This window comes from Leuresthes tenuis, unplaced genomic scaffold, assembly GCF_036924035.1.
Source record: "Leuresthes tenuis unplaced genomic scaffold, fLeuTen1.0.hap1 SCAF_5, whole genome shotgun sequence".
Taxonomy (NCBI): Eukaryota; Metazoa; Chordata; class Actinopteri; order Atheriniformes; family Atherinopsidae; genus Leuresthes; species Leuresthes tenuis.
In genome coordinates this window covers 28,365,339-28,384,954 of record NW_027325359.1, presented here as the reverse complement: position 1 = coordinate 28,384,954, position 19,616 = coordinate 28,365,339, and the positions used below count along the sequence as shown (strand labels likewise).

Below are 19,616 nucleotides of genomic sequence, written 5' to 3'. Positions count from 1 at the left end.
CAGGAATCATCCACAGCATCAATCTCCTCTGATTTACAGTTTACACAGAACAGAGGGAGAAATGATCAGGATCATATTCTTTTCATGAATTTATACCTGAATGTTAGCAACAGAGCCAAGCAAAGCAAATGAGATAGAACAGAGAGCTAGTCAGTTATTACAATGAAGCTAACTCTGCAACTATCTGTCATCCTGCTGTTGTCTCTGGGCTCTCTCTAGCAGTAAAATCTAACCTGATCTTTATTCTTGTCCTATGTCTTCCTCATATACTTTATCTTTTCTTCCTCACTTCCTTCCATGGTGTTGTATTTGATCTGTTTGCTGCATCTTCCATGAGTTTTTTCTTTGAAAGTGTGCTGTTATCTAATCAGATGAGCTTGAACAGAGGGCAACTGGACTTCTTCTTTGATCTTGAAGACGTTTCACCTCAGCCAGTTGCCCTTATTCAAGCTCTTCTGATTATCATGACCTGGATGACTTATCTTCATCATCATGTGTTGTTATCTAGTTGTTGGTGTGTGACATAGTAAAGTAAAGCAAAACAGTGTCGTGGTGGGCTGGAAACCAAAATTCGGAAGTGCTGTTTCTCAGCCTTCGGGCACTCCAGGGCATTTTGGGGCCTAGGAATGTGCAATAGTTTGTGTACTTCAAAATGAGTCAGAAGCAGATAGTTTGAAGGTTCACAAACTTTTCTAGTGTCGTTTTGAGAAGAGCATGAGCGCATAATGACTCCTGACAATGATCTGGCCTGTGATAGCCTGGTTTTCTATCTCTGGACCACAGTGTGGAGGATATTGACAGCACCATGTGGTGGACTACAGAAAGAAATCCAAATGACAGAAATATTTTGCTTGGTGTGCTGTTTGCATGAATATTCCTTTATATACCTGAGCTGAGCATGTGACTTGGGTCTTGAACCAGTAGTTATAGTACTGAGTGTCTTTTTTGTCTGTTGCTCTTTCTGCTGTCTCCCTGCTGCAGAAAAGGCCGATGGGAGGAGTCAAACCCTGCCCAAGCCACTCCCTCTGAGTCAAGCCCCACACCTTCAACCTCAACCCCTTTTTCCACTTCATCTGACATTATCACTCCCTCTACCACCACAACTGTCACCTCTCCTTCTGTTGCATCTACTGACACGTCCTGTACATCCCCTGGTTTTCCACCCCTCTCCACATCTTCCACTCCCCACACCTCCACCTCTGTCCCCACCACCACCACACTGCCCACCAAAAATATCAAGAAAAAGTTTGGTGATTTCTTCGCTTTCAAGAGGGCTCGAGCCAGCCGAGCTGCCAAGGCAGGCGGGGGAGAGGGAGGAGGAGGAGCAGAGGGGGTGAAGGTCAAAAGGACCTCCATTGCAGATCTCATTCGACCTCTCCGAGAGGCCAAAGAAAGGGAGAGAGAGAAGGAGAGGGACAAGGAGAGAGAGAAGGAGAGGGGGGCAAGGTCAGTGGATGATGCTAACATTTGTAATGATGCCGCTACCACAGAAGGAACCTCCGCCACCAGCCGCCGTCTTGCAGGCGATGTGAGAGGAATAATGCCACCTGCACAGACATTAACCATGACGACACCTCCCAGTGAGAATGCTCCCTCTTATCCTACCATCACCACAAGCCCTGACACTGCTGTGATCTCCAACCACGAAGGAGCAGCAGGTCCTGTCGAGCCGCGTCACATCTCTAGTCCTGCAGTCAGTTCTGCTCTGACTGAGCAGGACATGACTTCATATGGAGAGAGGAGACTGAGGGTGACCAAGAGACTGAGAGAGGGCAAGAGCCAGAGTCTCATTCTGCTGACGGGATTAGAGCCTGAGGACAAGGATAATACACCCAGTAAGGTCAGTCTAAAATGCACTGAGCACACCAAGAGTTCACCAAAAGGGGAATGAAACACCAATAATTAATACAACTTGTACTGGAAATGTTTAGAGACAAGCTTGTTCTGGAGGCCAGCCTTTATTTCTAAGCTTCCCAATTTTAATACTTCCTATTATTCTCTGATGTTCAGTGTTTATATATTCTAACTATATCCTCCATGGTGTCCTGTAGTGGGAATGGGGGTGATATGCCTTTCAGATGCACTGAAATGTGTCATATTCTTGCTCCATGTTTCTGTTTTTTTTATTCTGCTTTAATAAAATTACTAACAACTATCATTAAAATTCACATGAATATTTAACAGTCTCCATGAAGGATCTGAGTTCAGTTTACATGGGAACCGTACCGTGTAACACAGGTAATCTGCAGGAGCTGAAGCAGATTTGCTAAATGCTGTTTTGACCCAGACATAGCTCAGCGTTGGCTACCTGTCAGCTTCGCAATTGTTTTTAAAATTCTAGGATTAGTTTTTAAAACTTTTAATTGAATTATCATGACTATTTATCAGATCTGCTTTTACCATATGATCCATCTAGAACACCCAGGTCTTCTGGAGGAAGCCCCACAGTAAGAACTGAGACTTACAATAAGGCATCCCTCTCTGATTATGGCCCACATCCGTGGATTAGCTTCCTGAAGACCTGAGAGAAGCAGAGTGTCAGCATTTTAAAAACTCAACTCAGCCCAAGAACTTGAGTTTTACTTTTGAATGTCAAATATTCATTTGTTTATCAATCCATGAATTTGGTATGTTTTTACTTTTTTCTATATGCATTTAACTGTTTTCTACTTTTAGTCAGGTTTTAGGAGACTTTTATTAATATCTATGAATTATTCTATTTTCACTTCATAGTTTCACGAACATATTTGTTTAACTATTTTGACAGGATTTCATTATCAATGGGATATTATCTGACTCATTGTTTTCTGCCTTCAGTGTTTCCACACACAAACGAAGTTTTTTCAGGTCAAATTGTGATAGTGTTCCTCCTCAGTTACTTAGACCTTTTATCTAGTTTAATGGAAAAATACAATCCTTCTGTGCAATACAGCTGGGGTGGAGCAGGGGAGGATGCATTCTTTTCTAATGCTCATTTTGATTGTTTTTACTAGTTTTTGGTTTAAAGCCTTAGTTTACACAGTGCCTACAGAAGCATTTGTACTGTACTTGTTTTATACAGTTAAGGCATTCACTTTGTTCCCCATTGTGATTCATGTGTAAGCACACTTTTTCTCATTTGTTGGCACAGTTTTGGTCATATGTGCTTGTTTACAAGTGTACATACTGTACGCAGATTCAGCACAACAGGCTAGAGGTGCACAGAATTTTTTTTTGGCTGATTCTCATAATCTTTCAAAAGATACAGAATTGGTTTAGTGATTCTTTTGCTTTAATTCAAATTTAACTTTGTGATCATAAAAAAAGTGCAGCAGGTTACAGGACCTTCCCTCAGAGAGCTGCAAGTTACTGAACAGACATCTGTACTAATAAAAACACAATTCCTCTAAACCCCCTTTATGTGCCAGATTAAAGCTCCTTAACATGTATTGTTGTTAATGATGTATTAACTTTCTTAAACCTTTATTCTCAACAACACTGCTCATCCAGTGTCAAGAATCAAATGACTTTCCTTGTATTGCCTACAGTTTTTCATAGTTAATATCAGAAGAGGCTGCTGCCTTTGTGCTCTTCCTGGCTTCAATTTCACTTTGCCTTTGTTAGTGTTGCAGCCTAAAAGTATTTGGGGCATTATACATTTCATGGAGGTGTTCGTGATAACGTATTATCAAAGGCAAATTGTTTAGTTTTTCCGTTGTCTTTTGTAAAATGGTTATTGTTCTGCTCCGGTTAATTGTTGTAATCAAAGTCCTGCAATGGACAAACTTTTACAGGAAAAAAGACTTGAACTCACAAACACAGTGAAAGATAGAGTGCAGGCATCCCTTATTAGATGTTGTTATATGAGCCTGAAAGGTATGCATGCCTCAAGGTCATTTTTCTTCTTCTTGGAGAAGACCACAGCCAAAATTAGATGCATGTCTTGCCTGAAATCATCAGACGGGAGAGTAATAACAGATTCACAGGAAATGAGAAAAACTTTTTATACTGACCTGTTTGCTGCTGAAGTTTGCTGTCCAAAGAGTACTGCTGAATGGACTCCCTCGACTGAGGGAAATGGAAAAAGGAAAAAACTGATGGAACTCTAAGTCTGGAGGAAGTGACTGTAGCCCTAGGTCAGATGGCTTCTGGGGAGCTGGGATGGAGTCTCTTTAGAATTCTTTAAGCATTTTTGGGATATCCTTGGTCATGTTCTGCAAGCTTTTCTGGCCTGACTCAGGCTGGAGAAGTTACCTACGTCTTGTTGCAGAGCTGTTCCGTAACTTTTACCAAAAAGGGGGATTTTTATGTACAGATTATGAGATTTTGTCTAAAGCACTGGCTGAAAGCATGTCTTGAGTCAATAATTCAAATGGACAAACTTTTACAGGAAAAAAGACTTGAACTCACAAACACAGTGAAAGATAGAGTGCAGGCATCCCTTATTAGATGTTGTTATATGAGCCTGAAAGGTATGCATGCCTCAAGGTCATTTTTCTTCTTCTTGGAGAAGACCACAGCCAAAATTAGATGCATGTCTTGCCTGAAATCATCAGACGGGAGAGTAATAACAGATTCACAGGAAATGAGAAAAACTTTTTATACTGACCTGTTTGCTGCTGAAGTTTGCTGTCCAAAGAGTACTGCTGAATGGACTCCCTCGACTGAGGGAAATGGAAAAAGGAAAAAACTGATGGAACTCTAAGTCTGGAGGAAGTGACTGTAGCCCTAGGTCAGATGGCTTCTGGGGAGCTGGGATGGAGTCTCTTTAGAATTCTTTAAGCATTTTTGGGATATCCTTGGTCATGTTCTGCAAGCTTTTCTGGCCTGACTCAGGCTGGAGAAGTTACCTACGTCTTGTTGCAGAGCTGTTCCGTAACTTTTACCAAAAAGGGGGATTTTTATGTACAGATTATGAGATTTTGTCTAAAGCACTGGCTGAAAGCATGTCTTGAGTCAATAATTCAAATGGACCAAACTTACTGTGTTCCAGATCGCAGTGTAATGGACAAGCTTTTCTCATTCATTCTCATGTTTTTGAGTTAGGTACTGTTGATCATTTGTGTTTTGGTATAATCTCGTTGGATCAGGAAAACGCCTTTGACAGAGGTGACCACAGTTATCTGTTTTCTGTGTTGAATACTTCTGGTTTTGGAGACAGTTTAATTTCTTGGGTTAAACTGCTATACAGTGGAGTGGAATGTTTGTTAAAGGTGGAGGGTAGTCTTAGTAGACCAATCCCAGTTAAGAGGGAAATAAGGAATAAGACAAGGTTGTCCGATCTGGGGACAACTTTACAGTCTAGTTATAGAAGCTTTGTTATGTAGGCTATGGGAAAGGCTGCATGGTTTTTCCTTGCCTTTAGATGTAAGTGCTTATGCTGATGATGTAAATGTGTTTATTAGAGAGCAAACAGACATTGAGGCTCTGAAAGAAAGGCAAAATATTTGAAATAATGTTTTAAAGATATGTATTAAATCATGATCTGCAAAGGTAAATTGGGAAAAATGTGAAGCTTTTCTGGCAGGGAGTTGGGGAGGGAAGATGCCTCCTACTTTGCCTGGGAATTTAATGTGGGGAAGGACCAACTTGAAAGTTCTTGTGGTATGAGTACTAATGAGTTTGGAGTGATGGATAAAGCATGTGCAAGGTTGTCTAAATGGAAATGGTTGGTACCCCCGCTGTTTTACAGAGAACCTACAGATGTCCTGACTACTAATATCTTAGTTGCCTCTGTGCTATGTCATAAGCTGATAGGTCTCTGTCCCCCTATAGGCATACTTGAAAGAATACAACAGAAGATCTTGGACTTTTCCTGGAGCAGTAAACACTGGATTTGTGGATCTGCACTTTTTTTTACTTGTAGCAGAAGGAGGTTAAGGCCTTGTAGACATTTTGTCCAGGATGGCAGCATTCAGACTGCAGACAGCTCAGAGACTTTTTATCATTGTGGTGTGAGGTGGTTGGATACAGCAAAGTGTCTGTTGCAGAGGGCTGGAAGACTAGTATATGATAAACTTTTCCTTCTGCAGATGGGAGCTGTGGATTTAACAGGGAACCTGCTGCCATTCCAGGTCTGTGGATATTTGAAGGGCCTGTTTTCCACAATTGCTTGATTAATGCAAGCATTCTCACATCAGTCTCCATAAGATCTGCATTGAGAGAAATAGACTGTGTGAAGATGGGACATTTGACCTCACCGACGGATGTGTTGAGCCAGAATATAAATCTCAGGCCTTGATTGCTGTCCAGAGTTGTGGAGGAATTATGAGACCCCTCCCAGAAGGGTGAAGGTGTTTCTTGTCTGCTTCAGCAGGCCTTTGGGATCCAGAAGCACCGTACAAGTTTCCTTCTCTGACTGTTGCTCCTAATGTGGAAGATTGGGAGGAAAATGAGGGCAAATTGCTTATTTTCATGATTCCGTAATTGGGGGAAATTGAGAGTTTAAAAAAGAACATATTAAATTTGGTAAATGGACTTGTATAGCGCTTTTCTAGTCTAATTGACCACTCAAAGCACTTCACTACATGCCGCATTCACCCCACATTCATACAGCACGTCTTACGATACTTAACTACGTGCTTTTTATAATCATTCATACACACATTCATACCCCAGTGATACACTGGGAGGTAACGTGGGGTTCAGTGTCTTGCCCAAGGACGCTTCGACATGTAGACCGGGGAAGCCAGAGTCGAACCACTGACCTTCCTATTGGTGGGCAACTGCTCTTCCTCCTGAGCTACAGCCGCATTTGTGTAAAAGTGAGAAATTCGGGTCCTTGAGAGACTTAAAGATATCGAGGTGGGTAGTTTTTTGGAGCAGGTCTCCACTCGAAGAAGATGCTGGCGGTCTCTTTGTTCAAACTGCCTGTTGAGAAACGGGTAGCAGACCAAGATATTCTGTAAGGAAGAAGCATGCTCACCAACTTATCAATCTAATTTTTGCTACTGCTAAACTGGCCATATGGTTGACGCAAAGAAATTGCTCTGAATCTGTTGGTTGTGTGGATGTAAAGATGATGTTTATCGGTTTATTTCTTGTTACTCTTCATGTGATGTGTGTGTCCATTTGAACACTCATATTTATGCTTGTAAATACTCTCTGTCTTCCAGAAACACGCATCTGAGAGCACATCTAGTTTTGAACCGAGGCTTCAGGTGCTGCACAGAGTGGGCGTGGCCAAAACTCCACCTGCTGACACCAAAATGTGCCAGGTAGGATGTGCAGTCATTGAAAAACTGTTTTCTGAATTAATTGCAAATCTCTTGGGGAAAAAAACTCACAACATAATCCAAACATACACTGTGTTTGGTTGGAAGACTGAGTGCTGCCATAACTTTTCTCACATAGGTTCTGATTTCAGGGATCACACTCGAAGAATACTTTAACTTTTTTGCAGCTTGGGTTGAACATCAGTTCTCTTCATAATTTGTCTCACATTGGATAATCAAGAGCTAAGAACAGAGGTGACTTCCCTGTGAAGTCCTAAAAATGAGCAGGCAAACTGTTGTGTTAGCAGTCACTTCCCGCTTTATCTCTACTGTAGCTACAGTACACTGCACACACTGTAACTGTAACTAACCTTCTGACTCAAGCTTCTTTTCCCTCCACACCATGTCTTACATGGTTCCTGGTAAATCATGAGTCTTAGTCTGTTCTCTGCTCTGTGCTAAGGTCTTGTGTGTACAGTGTTAATACAGAATGAATTCAAACACTGTTTGTGTCAGTCTTGTTCTCTGACAGATTGTTTAATGTGTCTGTTGTAGAATAAAGATGATGAGCTGAGAAAAGCCAACTCTGAAGGTAAGCATGAATTATCTCTATAACTACCTCTCAATGATTTACATGTTGCAGTCATTTTTTGTAAATACTAAACAGGTCACATACAGTTAAATTTGAGCTTAATGAACCTGATAATTCCTCTTAGTTTTTGCAATGGACAAAATAGAGAACTGATTTGCAAATATGTTTTTGCTCATGAAAAACTGATGCGAATCGTGATGTGAGTAAACACATAAATACATGCTGGTCAAAAGTAATATGAACATTCTCTAATGTGACTGGCTGAATCTAATGCTACGTTCACACTGCAGGTCTTAATGCACAATTCCGATTTTCTGCTCAAATCCGATTTTTTTGTTTGGCTGTTCACATTACCTCTTTAAATGTGGCCTGTCTACGGATTGCTGAGTGAACATCTCACGCTCCTGAAGTGACCCGCATGCGCAGTTGATCATTGATGACATCACGCCCATAGACCACAATGGTGTTTACTGAAGCGACCATGGCAACGGCAACCGGTGCTACAGGACTGTATGGCTCTCAAGTCTCACGAGACACACGCATTTCAGCAAGTTTTTTATACAAAAAAAGTATAAAATTTCTCTGGCGCTCCGCTATCGCTATGGAAACGGCAGGAACAAAGCACGTCTCCCATGAGTCTGACTAGAGCAACACTAACAACAACACTAATAATAATAATATAAGTAATGAAAGACCTGTGTATAAGTAATGAAAGATGTCAAGAATGACGTCAAAGTTGCATTAAATGCCACCTGGCTGTCAGACTGGTTGCATTCAAAAAATCCGATCAGTATCAGTATCTGATTCAGTACCACATTTAAAAGTGGCCTGATTTCGATTCGAAAATGTCAGCTTCAGTGTGACTTGTGCTGTTCACACTGTCAAAAGCAAATCGGATATGGGTCACATATGAGCGATAAAATCGGATTCAGGTCATTTGCAACTGCAGTGACCATAGCCTCAATGTATGGGAAAACTAATCAGCTGTGAGTATGATCCTCCTGCAGCATTTCTACAATAAAACACTTCCACATGTGACAGCTGGTGCCCAAATTATTTAAAAGATGAAAGTTTTAAGCAACGAAACCAGAAAGGCTCAACATTTTCTGACTATGTTTAAATTTTTATGAGAAATGGTTTGGTAAAATAGCAGCTTCATGAATAAGTCATGCTTCTGTATTAAGTCCAGCCAGCATTTGGCCGGTCAACATGTTTTCTTCTGTATACATAAAAATTCATACTTTTTAAGACATTTTCACAATTGTCCATCTTTGTTTGAGTAATATCATGACAGTAGAGATTGCTTTCAAGCTAGAAGTATTCTCTTCTTCTTTTCAGTCCTATTTGAGTAATCATCAGCCCATGTAGAGTCGCGTAACAATTAGAATGGCTGCAGATGAGTCCAAGTGTTTAAAGCATGTTTGGATTAAATGTCCCCCTGCTGTTCTGCTGCCTCTGTCCTTCAGGTGCTATCCTGGACAAACCTGAACCACCTCTCACATACATCAAGCCCAGAACCATGTCCACCTCATCAGGTATAATATTTCTGATGTCTGAGCTAATTTCTAAACAATAAAACAAACAAATATGTAAAGAGAAACCAGCAATGAACTCATCCTACAAGCAGTTATTGTCTGTTTCTTACAAGATGTTGAGTCTTTTTAAACGTTTAACTTTCTGTTTATGAGTTGTACATCTTTGATATGATTGGTCAGAATGCCAGCCACAGAAAGGTTAAGGCATGACGCACACATGCAGACACATTGTAGGGTTTGAATGAAGATTTTACAAAGGTTTAAAACTTGATCCTCACAGGAGGCAGTCTTTAAACAAATCCTACATAATGTGTTCACCTGGAGTTTCTGGTCAGAATGACCTGCATTCATAAGCAAGTCTCATCGTAATGCCCTGTCACTCTCACCCTTTGTTCAAGCTGACCCCAGGCGTCCCATGAGAGCACAGGACCCCATCCGACCAGACCCTCTACTTTACCCAAAGCCTGCTGTTCCTGAGCGCCCTAAAGCCCTCCTGCCACCCAAACCTAATATTGCAGCCAAACTTCCAATCCCCACCCCAGCTGCTCCTGCAGGAGGGGTGCCCCGCCCCTCCTCTGCTCCTCCCTGCAGCAGCTCAACAGAGCAGGTTCAGCTCACACCATACACACATGATGGCCGACCAGCAGAGACTGAAGAACAGGTAACACAGCATTTAGCTGGAAGTTTCTTTCATTGTTGCAAAGAAAATAAGCAGATGAAAGACTACACTCTCAGATGGAAATCTGTGACTTACAGATACAGAGTACCAGCACAACAACAAACAGTTCTACACTGTAACACACAGTGCTAACATAGTGTGTACTGATGGAAATTCTTTAGTGGGAAAGAAATAAAGAAAGAAAAAACATCACTTATAAGCCAAGCAGACAGATTTCCTTGTTGACAGCTGATTTTGTGGACATGTATACACACACACGTGTGTGAACATCCTCTACAACACGTGACCCTAACAGATTCATGATCTAATTGACATCCAACAAAGAATAACATCTGCAAACCTCCCCTCCCCGACTCAGCCTCAACTTACCCTGACCTACAGCAAGCTTGTTGACCATAATCACAAATATGGGCCTCTGCTAACAGGAACACTGTCTGCCTCCACATACTTGTGTCACTCTTGAATTTGCTGTCATTTTGTTTCCTCACTGAGAATATTCTGATCATCAGGACAGACGCCATGAGGGTGCCCAGGGAGCAGCCTTCACTCTGTCCTCCAGGAAAGAACTGCTTCCTTCTGCTAACCCATGGAGGGGTGCCAGTGCACAAGATTGCACTGTGATAGCACAATCAGTGACAGAGGGTATGTTTGGTTCATCTCATTTAAACTGAATCAATCAAATGACGGCTGGTCTGATAAGAGCTTATGATCATTTCTGAGAAATCGGGATTTGGTCCAGTCAGAGTGATGTGGTTATAGGGCCCATATCAGTGGGAGGCAGTGTATGTGTCACATTAAAGAGTTGGCTGCAGTCTGTGCGCTCACACTGAAATACCACTGCTTGATTTACCATTGACTTAACACGAGAGTCATCACTCTCCCGTGTGGGTCACATGGGCCTCATGTGAGACTCCACAAGATCACACATGCACCTGAAATGAACCACTTAAAGTGATGACATTGCAGGGATTGATAGATTGATATTTTAGTTGTTAAGGTTGCATTCATGTGCATGAACATTTACAGTACATAGTGTTTTTTAATGATGCTTCATATGTTCCCTCCCTGACTGCCTGTTTCTGTTGTGATGTGAATTCAGTTTGTACAGTTGCAAGATTTATAGTCTCATAATATAACACCTTAAGCGTGTGTTTGTGTGTGTGCGTCTGCATTCTTTCAGTGAATCTTCCAAAGCCACGGCCACACGCGAAGGCCTTTCCACAACGCAGGGCTGTGTCAGTTCATGAGGACGCCCTGTCCATGACACAAGGTGAGGCCAGAGTATGCATGTAGGATGAGAGCATTACACAAAGAGATGCGTCTAAAACAATGTTTGTGCAAGAACCCAGATATTTTCAGCTCTGACAGTAGTTCTGATGTGTCACGCGTTCATGTGCACACTGAGTATACACCTTTGTGGGCGGGGAAAGGGCTGTTCAAAACCAATTCAATTTGAAAGCATGAAAGTTAAGGTTACCACAGTAACTCCACAACCCGTTGCTATTTGATGATGAACTGATCAGGCTCTTTGCATCACTTCATCCGTTTTCTGTCCGTAACATAATCTCTTCACTCAGATCTCTGTGACACTCTGCTGTTAAAGGTGCATTCAGTGGCTGATTTATGCTCTATGCCTTGTGATGTATGGTTAGCAATTAGAGTTTGTTTTCACAACTGATGATAATTAAAATAATGCCTCGAATGTCTCTTATCTCTCTAAGAACTAAAGGCAGTTTTACAGAGGTCACCCATCCGTTTCCGGGGCAACAGGTGGGATCTGCCCTCCTGCAATGAAGATGAAGCACAAGGTGAAACAGGTGTTTATCTCATCTATATGTCTTTGTTTTTCTTCCTGTCAGTCTTTTAAACCTCCTCATCTGTCTATATCTACCCAGCCAGCGACACAGGAAAGCTAAGGGATGAGAAAAAGAAGGAAACTGTCCAGAAGGAGGAGCTGAAGGCAGAGAGAGGAGGAGCGGGCTGTGGCTGTATAGCAGCTGAAACCAAGCCTCCAGGAAAGGAAGAAGTCCGACAATCAGGGTTTTCCTCCTCTATAGCTCATGCTCAACAAGAAGTGACAGCACCCCGTTTCTTTACTTCAGCTGCAGCATTTGAGAAAGCTCTGCCTTCCCTGGATAGTCCTCCAGAACTTACCCAAGCCCTGGGAAAGTCACCCGTAATCCTCACACCTCAGAACCAGAGCCCCAGCACAATGTCAGTTCCCCAAACTTTGGAAAAACTGCTGGTCTCCCCATCACTCCAAGAAAATGTCCCCAGCACAAGCCCAGTTATTTCTGAACCGTCAGAAATGCTCAGCACGAGTCTCTCGTCCCACAAGAAGAACAGCTCTGGCACAGCTGCAGTGGATCAGGGAAACAGCACACAGGAGAGAGGAGAGGTGGCCTCTCAACAGCACACAATGATGACAGAGCCGGCACAGCACAGAACTGAGCCCCCCCTGTCAGAATGACATACACAATGAGACGGGGGCGGGCGCATCACTGACATTAGGAAGCAGGAGGGCACTGTGACTGTTTCCCTCTCATGTGAGCACAGCTGTGCTCCTTCAGTATGACAAATATAGCTACAGTGCACACGGTTGGTCTGTGTTTCTGTGTGTGCTAGTTTCCGCACAGTTACTGTTCGGGGTGAATAAACTTTTTAATGATTCAGTTGGAAAGAAGAGCTCAGTCTGATTGAAGCAGTGTGAGACTTGTGTTATTTGAACGATTTTGACAGCCAGGTTGTTTTGAAGTCTTTCCTTATTTACCCCAAAAAGTGAAACTGTTTGCTGCAGCTAGCTAGAAACAGATGCACCGACTGTGTAACTGCTGAGTGAGTTGGTGTTCTGACAGGTCATCTTCGGACTTCTGACACCAATAATCAACTTCATCCTGTTGTTTTGCTTTAAACTCACCATTCTCTGTCACTTGCATCTTTGCACTGTGTAATATGCAACCTTCAAAATGTATTTTATGTTCAGAGTGAACGTGTCTTCATCATCAGCTTGGTGGGTCTTTGTGGTAATCTCTGACAACAACGACTCATTTAACATGTTTGAAAGGATACATCAACATACATACTTTTCAACACAGCAAGACACATTTTTTCGGCCTCATGAATATCTTACATTAATTTCAAACAGAGTTTAAGGCCTATGATTATATATATAAGCTGAAGGCTGCAAATTCCTGACTGCAGCTCTCACAACTTTCCACTTTGCTTTCTTAATCCTTTCATCTTGTAAAAAAAAGACAATTTTTTTCATTTTTTCTGTTCTTTGTTCAAACTTTGGAGAATTCACTGGCCTTCTTTCCCCAAACCACTCACTGACTTCTATCCAGCCTGCGACTTTTGATTCAACACAGTGACTGTGTGACCGATACTGATAAAGTTGTTCCATTCACCTCAAACTAATCTGCTTTAGAAAGGGCATCTAGATAATACTATTCAAGTTAGAACAAAACAGTGAGATATTTGATGGTCTATTCCCAGTGAAATTAACTTATTATATGAAACCGGTTTCATATGTAAGAATGTATTATTATCATTGCTGTTGTTTTTTTCACCTCAACAGTGAAGGGGGATTCTTCATCGGGTCAGCACTTCCATTTGTCACGTGTGTGGATCCATTTTCGGCATATCAGCCACTGAGCTTAGACAGACAGTTCTTTCTAACATTTTGGAATTCATGTGGGACAGGTGTTCATAAACAATGTAGTGCACTTTCATTCTCATCTGTCACCACATCATCTACATTTTGTCTTTGGTTCAGATAGCTATGCATTTCATCTGAGTTTGTGCTCACAAAGTCTACAACTCAGCAGGTGTTTTCCTCAGTTTGCTCAGGAGCACAGCACCAGCAACCTAAACTAAAGGTTGGGTATTTCCCAATATCTTCACTCCAAATATTTGCCTCATATGATTTCTCAAAAGTTTTATATTTGGAAATTTATTGCAAATCCCTTTCCTCCATGGGCCCAAATTATGTCATCCATGTGGGATAGTTTTTCACGTTTTTATTTCCTTGTTTTCACATTAAACCTTTTAGATTTATTCAACAGGACACTGAAGCTTTGCATGTTTCTCCATCTGAGGATTTTATTAGAATATGACTTTTACAGTGATTCAGGTACAACTATGTATGGACTTATATCAAACGACCCCCCCTCAGCCCCACCTCCAAAAAAAGAGACAAATCAGAACATAAATGATCTGCTCTGCTGTGAGATGATAACATGAATAGTCAGTCTTTGAATCTCTCAGGGTGGTTGTGGAGACTGGTGTGTGTTTTGCTGTCAGTAACTTGAGCCTCTGTCTCAACATGGAGGAGAGTTTATTTTCTGCTGTCATGTTTGTCTTTGCATTGCACGCACTGAATATGTACAAAACTACATAAATAAAGAAAATATCAAGATATGAACAGTCTGTAAAACCATATCTAGACTTTTAAATAAATATAATGAGATTGTGTCAACATTTATCATCTTATTTTCAATGCGGTGTCCTTGAAAGAGTTTTTCAGGGCTCATTCTGGACTTAAGGACTTCAATAATCCAACAAAAAGCCTGAATTTCAAGCCTAAATAGTGACTTTGAAGGTGATGCTGTTCTAATCGATTAGTCAGTTCGTTTGCATGTTCTCCACCTTCCTCCACACAGCTTTGTGTGCTTTGACAAAAGTCCAGATACTGAAATAATCTGTTTGAAGAGTTTCAGTCAGGATTCAGAGTGCATCATAGCACAGAAACAGCAGTGGTTAAAGTTACCAATGATCTCCTGTTAGCTTCTGATAGCGGACTTGTTTCTGTGCTTGTCCTGTTGGATCTCAGTGCTGCATTTGATACGATCGATCACAGCATTCTGTTACAGAGACTTGGAACATGTTATTGGGATTAAAGGAACTGCATTAGGCTGGTTTAAGTCATATTTATCGGATAGATTCCAGTTTGTTCTTGTAAATGAAGAATCTTCCTCACACACCAGAGTAAGTCATGTGCCTCTTTCACATTTGCCTGTTCAAGCCAGGAATGATATGTTTTTATTGATCATGGTCTCACACGTGAAAGAACAGAAGTAGAACAGGATAGAAGTTGATCTGCCACTGATACGCTTCTGAGCCAGCAAGGGAGATAGTTACAGAGGCATGTGTGCATGAGTTTCACACATCAAACCAGTATCATGAAACTCGACACTCTAAGCAACGGTACTGTCATCATTCTGCTGATTCCACGATGCCGGCTTGATATGTGTATGGACAAAGCAACCCAGGGCTGAGCTGCCTCTGTTCTGGCATGTTTGAATTAGAAAAACAGTGGCGGGTGACACCTTTTGCCCATCTATAAAAGGTGCGACAGATGTGTGACAGAGGCTATGGAGTCCAGATCCAAAAAACTGGGGAATAAAAAGGACATTTTAATTCCACCACTTCCCTTCAACAAATCTACAATTACACCCACAAAACATACCTTTTCAACATAAGCTCCAGCGCCGGCCGCAGCTCAACACACAGTTCCAGGAGGATTGCCTTCAAAATGGCTGATGAGCCAGTTGTCATCATGTGGCAGTAAATCCTCTCTGTCTCTGAACACACACTCTCTTCCAATTGCAACATATACAATGTCTTCCAATACCGCTAAAACAGTCATTGTTTTTAAATGGTATGCACTGCAACACTTTGTGCCTGCTTTTATATCCACTCTGTAATTGGAGACACATGGGTGTGTTAATTGTTCATCAGTGTTAATTGTTCATGTGTCTCAGATGTGCGCATCACTGTCTGAGGACAAATTGTGTTCACATTTATTTATTATAACAGTTTCCCAACATCACCTCTAAGTGTCGCCAAAGAATCAACAGCTGTAGAAAAGTGCATACTGCAGTGCAGATTTCCAAGGTCATGTCGCTCTTCATACAGTGGATCGTTGACGTGAAAAAGTGTGTACGCCACTTTTTTGTGCATACGCACCCTTTATACATGAGGCCCCTGGTGTGTTCAGAGTTGACTAACTGGGCTAAAGTATTAACAAACGTAAGGTCTGCCCTCTTCTTCCCTTTCAGACGGTATACGGTGGGTGTCGAGAGAATTCATGTTTAAAATGATAAAGGACTCCAAGATGTTAACTTTTAACTGCAAGGACTAAACAAAATCCAGACAATTTGAGTAATTCCGGTATATTTCTCCATTCTCCATAGTTTTTTCAATGCACTAAGTGTTTCCTATATAGTGGTCCATATTCCACGCATTTCTCCTGTTTGCCTTTAAAGTTCATGTTTTTGGTTATATCGTTTTAATAAATAGTTCATATATAAAATTAACAGGTCGTATGGGCTGCTTCTTTACATAGTGTCGGTCAAACCAAACGAGAACTCGTGAAAGTAGCACTGTGACTGGTTAACATTAATTTTAACATACCAGTATACGATACTGGTACGATGTAAGATTCTGTCTTTTTCCTTCTTTTGAAGGTGGTGCCCCATATAGAGTTTAAATAAAGTTCATTCAGATAGTGAGAACACTATCCGTAAATCCTTTATATTACTACGATGTTGTGCCTTTTGGCTTAAAGGGGAACTCTGGTATTTTTAAACCTAGACCTTATTTCTGGCATGAAATACGTTGATCTACTCACCGAGAACCTCCATCAGAAGCCATTTAGATAACTCGCGATTGGCGTATATCCATATAACGGAGTGAACAGGCCAGGGAGCTGTAGCCTCTAAATAAGTCATTATCTGTCTTTATTTCACCAATACTTTAAGAAGAATGAATGAACGAACGTGTACTATAACTCTGCTAGCTCATAGGCGCTGTTATGTGGCTTCTTGCGGCTATAGGATAGCTAACGGAGGTATTTCTATACAGGCACTCTACTTTGTGCAAAACATGGATAATGTGCTCAACCTACTTTGTGCACAGCAGCAACTATATTGGCACCATTATCTGTGATTACAGTCTGAAGTTATTCCCCCTTCTTCAGGGATTCTTTTCAATTCTGACCAAATTATTTCAGTATTGGGTTCTCCAAAAAAACTGGCAGTTTCGAGGATATATCATATGCTTGAGTATATTGTACATAGCCTGTTCTTATTGATAATATGACATGAGCCAGTTAAATAAGCCCATGTGACTGCTAATGTCCACGTCTGTTGTGAGCACAGCACTGGTTGCACCATCCACTGATCTTTTCACTTTTAAGCAGCATACAGTACAGGTGTTTCCAATTCCATCAGATTGATCCTACTTGGAATCTTTCACTTAAGTGAAATAGCAAATATTTAGGTCTATAGCCTATCTACATGAAGCTGAAATGTGGTAATCCTATGTAGTACCTTTTAAACAAAAATATCATGTTAAGTCATTTTCAGTATATATTTTTCAGGTCCAATTTTTTAAAAATTCACAGATTTCAATGGGCTGAATATAACATTTGAATGTTTTAACAGTCTGTTTAAGCAACAACTATGATGATGATGATGACTACAAGCATGTCTTAAAGACATAAAGACCTGGATGACTCAGAACTGTCTGCTTCTAAATTCAGACAAACTGAAGTTGTTATCTTTGGACCTGAGCGATTCAGGGAGAAACTGTCTCGTTATATAGTTACTCTACATAGTATTTCCTTGGCTTGTAGTTCTACAGTGAGGAAACTTGGAGATATTTTTTAACCAGAATTTATCATTTGATGCACATATAAAACTGGTTTCTAGGACTGCCTTCTTTCAGCTTCGTAATATTGTTGAAATCAGGAACATCCTGTCTCAGGGTGATGCAGAGAAACTAGTCCATGCATTTGTTACTTCAGGATTGGACTACTGTAATTCTTTATTATTGGGCTGTCCCACATATTCTCTGAAAAGCCTCCAGCTGATCCAAAATGTTGCAGCCAGCATTCTGATGAGAACTAATAGCAGAGATCATGTTTCTCCAGTTTTAGCTTCTCTTCATTGACTCCCTATTAAATTCAGAATAGAATTTAAGATCCTTCTCCTCACATATAAAGCTCTTAATGAGCGAGCTCCATCATATCTTAAAGATCTCATAGTTGGATATTTCCCCAACAGAGCACTTTGCTCCCAAACAGCAGGTTTGGTTTACTTGTGTTTCCCAAAGTTTCTAAAAGTAGAATGGGAGGCAGAGCCTTCAGTTATCTAAAAGTCTAAAAACTTAGACTGCTGGGGGACCTCATCTGTCACACCTTTCCTCACTTTGCTATCTTTTCCCCCCTGTTTAATTTCTCAAATGATATTATGTACATGTGACATTATTGTGGTCATTAACTTGTGTTTCCCTGTTCCAACAGGTATCCTTTGAATTGTGTCATGATGTTTTTCCCCTTCTTTTCTGTCTTCTCAAACCCCAGCTGGTTGAGGCGGATGGCCACCCTTCCTGGTTCTGGTTCTGTCAGAGGTTTCTTCCTGTTAAAAGGGAGTCTTTTCTCTCCACAGTCGCCTCAGGCACGCTCAGGACGGGAGATTGGATCAAAGAGAAGTTTTGGTGCAATCTGTTGGTTTCCTTAGCTAGGATATTGTTTTTGAATTGGCTCAATATGAACAAACTGGACTCTAAATGGCTTGAATTGGACTATATCATTAAAGTGCCTTGAAATTACAATTATTGTGGTTTGGTGCTACATAAATAAAACTGAACCGAATTGAATTGATGACCACTTACAGCACAGCATGCAGGCACGATGTAAAAGGAGGTGTTTGCACTGACCTGTGTGAAGAAACAGGTGCGATGTAGTGACTGCACAAGACAGAAACTAAAGTTATTCCATCTCTGCAGTATTGGTTAAATATCAATGTTGACGGATTATATCGATATTTGGATCGATCCGCCCACCCCTATCTCTAACCCCACAATGCTGGATGAAAATCAACCTTCTGATCCATGTTAATGTTGTGTTGCCAACAGAGAATAATCTGTTGATTTTCTGATTTAGTTTGAGACACATCATAAACGCGACACTTATGTAGAATCTTCTTTCATCTGCCTCCCCTCTGTGGATTATTAGAAGGGGTGGCACCAGGTCTTCCCTTCAAGAATGAACATCTGAATGAGCTACTGATGGGATCAGATTCACAGCAACATCTGCAGCACTTGAGCACAATGATTGCATCAAAATTAGGACCAGAGACACCTGTGGCATTTTAACACATTAAATGTATTTTACAGTGCATGAAAGCTATACAAGAACAATATGAAGAAGCATGCATTTAACACTTCAAACTACACTCTTTGGATAAGAATATTTCATCTTCAGTCTAAAACACCAATTTATCCATCTGCAGTGTGTCTTTTGCTCTTAAAAATATAATATCTGTATGGCTTTGTGAAAAACATGCATCTATAATTTTGATTGATCTTCCGCTTTATAAAAATATTGCTGATTCCAACATCAAAAACTAAACAGCAGCTACTTGGCTTTCAGTTTGTTTGCACGAATGAAGAGTAAGAACAAATATATCAGCATCTCATAATGAAGAGCCCAATGTTTTTTTTAAGTTGTCTCTGCCAACTATCTTCAAATAAGAGACAGAGACACGCTTCCACTGTGGAGACAGAGTTTTCTCCCGTTAACATGTCTGTGGGTTGTCCTGATAAACTGTAAC

General features: G+C 41.0%; 1 protein-coding gene across 1 annotated transcript in view; it reads left to right on the top strand.

Moving 5' to 3' along the window:
• carmil2 (capping protein regulator and myosin 1 linker 2) overlaps window positions 1-14,476 on the top strand; it is an 89,105-nt gene extending 74,629 nt beyond the window's left edge. The window contains exons 34-42 of the mRNA XM_072386541.1: window positions 982-1,840; window positions 7,095-7,196; window positions 7,749-7,785; window positions 9,252-9,320; window positions 9,719-9,981; window positions 10,509-10,641; window positions 11,180-11,269; window positions 11,721-11,807; window positions 11,895-14,476. Of these exons, the coding sequence (XP_072242642.1) occupies window positions 982-1,840; window positions 7,095-7,196; window positions 7,749-7,785; window positions 9,252-9,320; window positions 9,719-9,981; window positions 10,509-10,641; window positions 11,180-11,269; window positions 11,721-11,807; window positions 11,895-12,469 (2,215 nt within the window). The 3' untranslated portion in view covers window positions 12,470-14,476. The remainder of the gene's footprint in view (window positions 1-981; window positions 1,841-7,094; window positions 7,197-7,748; window positions 7,786-9,251; window positions 9,321-9,718; window positions 9,982-10,508; window positions 10,642-11,179; window positions 11,270-11,720; window positions 11,808-11,894) is intronic.
• Window positions 14,477-19,616: the final 5,140 nt, after the last annotated feature.